Consider the following 5,803-nt stretch of genomic DNA (forward strand, 5'->3'; position numbering starts at 1 on the left):
CCCCTGCACCGGATTGCCTGCTGGTTAGTCTCCTGCAGGCTCAGCCTGGCCAAGCAACCAAAGCAGCAGGCAGCAGCTCAAAGGAGAAGGACCAGAAGCTAGGGGTGGCAAAAGTTTTTTCCCCTCCCAGACCAGGTTCTCTCCCCCTTGTCGAAACCCACGCAGCTAATCAGGGCAAGAGATCAAGGTGAAGAGTACCAGGAGCCAGAGTTCTACAATGAACCACTATTTATGTGCCAACAACTTAAATCATGTGGTATCAACATTATTCCTAAACTATCTTCCAGTAAGGAGAAATAAATCTCTCAGAGACAGATTTATGATAGAATAAATGATGGGAAAAATTCTATCTAGTCTTAGATACCTTTGTTAAGTGAGACTAAGGACTGGGAAAACTTCTGATATGTGTAACATAGACTTCATGTTTCACATGAAAGTGAAACCTCTTAGAGTAACCTGTGATTTTGTGTGATTGGATGGAATGGTAAGGGGGAGTTGTTGCTTCATTCTATGTGATTTTACAGGGAAGTTAGGTATTTACTAAGTATTTTATTCCCTATTTAAAAAATAAAACAATCAAAACAACGATAACAAAACAATGAACAAATTAACCAAATAAAAGTAATTTCATACATCATGATATATCCTTGGGTTAGAGCCTGAGGTTATCTTGGGCCATCCTTATAACTTCACATCACAAAGAAAGGAGCTAATGAGAAAAGAAAAGAAAAGAAAAGAAATGAATAAAAATGAAAGAGTAAAGAAAGAAAGGAGGAAAGAAAGAAACAAAGAAACAGAGAAAGAAAGAAAGGAAGGAAGAAAGAAAGAAAGGAAGGAAGAATGAAAGGAAAAAGAAATTATTAATCATTTTAGCAATTAAAACAGGAAAATTAGAATTCCACCATTCTCCAGTGAACAAACTACAGATGGCATTACCTTCTCTCATGAAACAAAGATAGGTATTTAGTAGCCATAAGTAATTGGTTTTGTCATGGGACCTAGATTTTACAGATCTAACAATATAGATTTATCATTGGGAGAAATTGTCTAAATTGTTAAGACTAGACTCTAAAAGCTTTATGTATAAAGACTTGAACAAGTTGGATAGGGACATTCATTCAAGGGTTTGTTGATTTTCTGAACCTTGCCTAGAAGTCAGATTATTTATCTAGGGTGGAATCCTCCAAAAATTTCCCACATCAATGTTTACATGTATGCTTGAGTTATCTTTGTTCAGGTTTTCTTTAAGCAGCTGTCATTAGACGACATGAATGAAGCTTCTATGACATGACTGAGAGAGATAGGAAGCACCACCTGTGGATTACTACAATTAAACGCTTGGCCATACTTTATTTCTAGAGGAAGTAGCTGGTCCCTGGGGAGATAAAGGGTTCTTGTTCTAGTCTGTATCACTGTGTGAGTGGGATACTATCCCACTGCTGGCAGTAATAAGTAGCAGCATCTTCAGCCTCCATGGAGCTGATTGTGAGAGAATAAGAGGTCCCAGACCCACTGCCACTGAAGCGATCTGGGACTCCAGAAGCCCGGTTGGATGTGCCATAAATCCAGAGTTTGGGAGCGGTGCCTGACTTCTGGTACCAGTGCATGTAGCTTACACTGGAGCTCGCACGGCAGGTGATGGTGACCTTCTTCCCAGGAGATGTAGCCATGGTTGTTGGAGACTGAGTGAGCACAATTTCTCCATTGGACACTATGACTAGGAAAAAGCAACAGAGAGAGAGAGAGAGAGAGAGAGAGAGAGAGAGAGAGAGAGAGAGAGATCAATAAACTAGTATACATAGATACAAAAGTAAGTTCATATCATCATATCATACAATATTCATAGGAAAGAAAACAGTTTATCTTAATTTAACAAACTTCACCAGGGAAATATTTCTTGGTTTCTGAACTTAAACTCCTACCCATCTCTTACCTGTGGCACTAATTAGCAGGAAGCTGAAAATCTGAATGTGAAAATACACTGTGTTTTTAATCTTGGTCTCTGGGTAATTATTGCTCCTCCTAGAAGTACACCCCTTTATTTATTTTTTTTTTTTGGTCCTTTTTTTCGGAGCTGGGGACCGAACCCAGGGCCTTGCGCTTCCTAGGCAAGCGCTCTACCACTGAGCTAAATCCCCAACCCCGAAGTACACCCCTTTAAAGGAACTATGAGACATTTGTGGGTTCTGCACATAACTATGCAAATAGCAAGATGTAGTATTGGGAGTTCTCAGTTTATAAACACATGTGGTCTGTTAACAAAGGCAAACCTGATTAATCCAGGACAATGACTACTTATTTGTTGTCACCACACTTATAAGGAAGGAAATTTCTGCTTTTCTCTTCTTCCTTTGAGTTACATTACTCTGACATAAAGTATTATTCATGTTTTTCTCTGAAGACCAGCTTGATTTGATCCACTGAAAAGGGGATGTTCAATTGAGTAATTTAAGGTATATTTCTCCTGTGATAAAGTTGGTTCAAGAATGACTGTTTAGAATGTTGTCAGAGAGCCTTAACCGCTTCTAATCTTCTTGAAGATGCTTAGCAGATGTTTCACTTATTCAGTTTATTCAGATGACCCTGTCCACAATGCGCTCAGAAAGACAGCATCTACAGTCTAGGTGTACTCAGAAACATTTTCTGATATCTTCAAGCATTGAAGCCATTCCTAGGAGACTAGAAAAATACACTCTCACATTAAAATGGATAAAAACACTGGTACTGATTTTAACACAACTATAATTTGTCAAGAATACTACCTTATCCTGGATTCCAGAGTTTTTCATAAAGATACAGTCATCTGAAATTAATCTGAAACCACCATCCTCAGTTTGTCCTGTGTTCTGTTATTGTTTAGTTCATGCGGTAATATTAACTGGAAATATCTGAACAAAATTTTCAAATTAATTCTATTTCAATTATTAAAGAATGACAGCTTCAGAATCTCAAAATTGATGTATAAGTTTATTCAAAATTTTACTTTACAGCAAATTTCAATATTCCTATAATTCAAATTCTTGTAATACAACTATGAGGAACCATGGGTATGTCTCTAGACCTTCCATAAGTATGTATTTCTCATTCTTCCCTTCATAAAAGACTCATTCCATTGTATATCAACAAGTAGAAAAAATAACAGAGAATCTGAATAGATTCACATATTGAGATATACTAATCTAACAATTTTTATATTAAAGTGAATGTGTGAATGAAAATCCTTTTATTGAAACAATTATTTATAGATGTCCTTATTTTAAGCATTGGTAATTAGGAGTACATTCAGCTGTAACTTTCTTTACTGTTCCTTTATGATCCAGAGGCATGACTGCTGGGTTATAACCTGAGTGCACTAAACTTTGGAAAAAATTGCCAGATTGTCATCCAAGTTAAGGATTTTGCATTCTTACCAACAGGGAATGACAACTCTTCTTTTTATTTGTTGTCAGCTTTTTGGACATCTTGTTGGCCTCACAATTACCATTTTTTCTTTTCTTTTATTGGATTTTTTATTAGCATTTTGATTGTTATTCCCTTTCCCAGTTTCCAGTCCGTAAATCCCCTATTCGATTCCCCAACCCGCTTCTTCTATAATGGTGTTTGCTCACCCCAACCACACAACCCTTTCTGCCTCCCTGTCCTGACATTCCCCTACACTAATGGGTTCAGACTTGGCAGGACCATGGGCTTCGCTTCCCATTGGTGCCGAAAAAGGTCATTGTCTGCTACATAAGCAGCTGGAGCCACAGGTCTGTCCATGTGTACTCTTTAGATTTTAGTTTAGTCTCTGTGACTTCTGATTGGTTGATATTGTTGCTCCTCCTATGGGGTTACAAACCCCTTTGTCTCCTTCAATCCTTTCTCTAACTCCTCCATTGCGGACATCATTCTCAGTCCAGTGATTGGGTGCCAGTATTCACCTCTTTATTTGTCAGACTTTATCAGAGCCTCTCAGGAGACAGCTATATATATCAAGCTCCTCTCAGCATGCACTTCTTGGCATCAGCAGTATTGTCTGGGATTGATAGCTGTATATGAGCTGGAAACCCCAGGTGGGGCAGTATCTGAATGGGTTTTCTTTAAGTCTCAGCTCCAAACTTTGCCTCCTTATCCACTCCTATGAATATTTTTGTTCGCCCTTCAAGGAAAGACTGAAGCATCCTTACTTTTTCTTGAGCTTCCTGCGGTCTGTGGGTTGTATCATGGGTAATCTCTTGGGCTAATATCCACTTATCAGTGAGTTCATACCGTGTGTGTGTTTGTGTGTGTGTGTGTGTGTGTGTGTGTGTGTGTGTGTGTGTTTTGATAGGGTCACCTCACTCAGGATGATATTTTCTAGTTCCATCCATATTTGCCTATGAATATCATGAACACATTGCTTTTAATAGCTGACTAGTACTCAGTTGTGCAAATGTACCACATTCCTCTATCCATTCCTCTGTTGAAGGACATCTGAATTGTTATCAGCTTCTAGCTATTATGGCTAAGGCTGCTATGAACAAAATAGAGAATTCATCCTGAGTATATGTTGGAGCATCTTTTGTGTCTATGCCCTGTGTATATGCTGGGTGCTCAAGTAATACTATGCTCAATTTTGTGAGGTAGTGCCAGACTAATTTCTAGAGTGGTTGTAAAAGCTTGCAATCCCAAAAACAACAGAGAAGTATTCCTCTTTCTTCACTTCCTTCCCAGCTACTGTTGTCAGCTGTTTTTGATCTTGACTATTCTGACTGGTCTGAGGTGGATTCTCAGGGTTGTTTTGATTTGCATTTCCCTGATGACTAACAATATTGACCATTTCCTTAGGTGCTTCTCTGCCATTTGATATTCCTCAGTTGTGAATTCTTCATTTACCTCTGTACTCCATTTTTAATAGGATAATATAATTGTCCTGATTCTAACTTATTTAGTCTTTGTATATATTGGATATTACCCTCTATTTGATGTAGGATTGATAAAAATATTTTCCCAATCTGTTGGATACCTTTGGTTCTAATGGCAGTATCCTTTGCCATACAAAAGCCTTGCAGTTTTATGAAGTCCCATTTGTACATTCTTAATCTTAGAGCATAAGCCATTGTTGTTCTTTCTGTTCTGGAATTTCTAAAACAGCCCATGTATTCAAGGCTCTTCATGACTATTTCTTCTATTAGATTGACAGTATCTGATTTTATGTGGAAATCATTGATCCACTTGGACTTGAGCTTTGTACTGGACAATAAGAATGGACTGATTTGCATTCTTCTACATGCTCACCTCCAGTTGAACCAGCACCATTTGTTAAAAGGGATATCTTTTTTCCACAGTATGGTTTTAGCTCATTTGTCAAAGAACAATTGCCCATATGGGTTTGGGTTCTTCAATTCTATTTCATTCATCTACCTGCCTGTCTCTGTACCAATACCATACAGTTTTATCACTATTGCTCTGTAATACAGCTTGAGGTCAGGAATGGTGATTCCCCAAGAAGTTCTTTATTGTTAAAGGTAGTTATCCCTATCCTGGGTTTTCTGTTATTCCAAATAAATTTGCAAATTTCTCTCTCTAACTCTATGAAGAATTGAGTTGGAATTTTTATGAGGATTACATTGAATCTGTAGATTGTTTTTGCCAAAATCACCATTTTTATCAGGATGGAATTAAATCTATAGATTGCTTTTGGTTAAACGGCCATTTTACCTATATTATTCCCACCAATCTATAAGCATCGAGGTTTTTCCATCTTCTTAGATCTTTAATTTCTTTCTTCACAGACTGGAAGTTCTTGACATACAGATTTTTCACTTACTTGTTTAGAGTCACA

At 37.7% G+C, this 5,803-nt stretch overlaps 1 gene segment (V, D, J or C); it reads right to left on the reverse strand.

Moving 5' to 3' along the window:
• Positions 1-1,377: 1,377 nt before the first annotated feature.
• Positions 1,378-3,719, reverse strand: LOC120102539 (Ig kappa chain V-VI region NQ2-48.2.2-like). The segment is given in 3 exon segments: positions 1,378-1,717; positions 1,934-2,022; positions 3,682-3,719. Coding segments are annotated over 3 exon segments (435 nt in total).
• Between the last annotated feature and the right edge of the window lie 2,084 nt (positions 3,720-5,803).

Source organism: Rattus norvegicus, chromosome 4, assembly GCF_036323735.1.
Source record: "Rattus norvegicus strain BN/NHsdMcwi chromosome 4, GRCr8, whole genome shotgun sequence".
In the NCBI taxonomy this organism is placed as follows: Eukaryota; Metazoa; Chordata; class Mammalia; order Rodentia; family Muridae; genus Rattus; species Rattus norvegicus.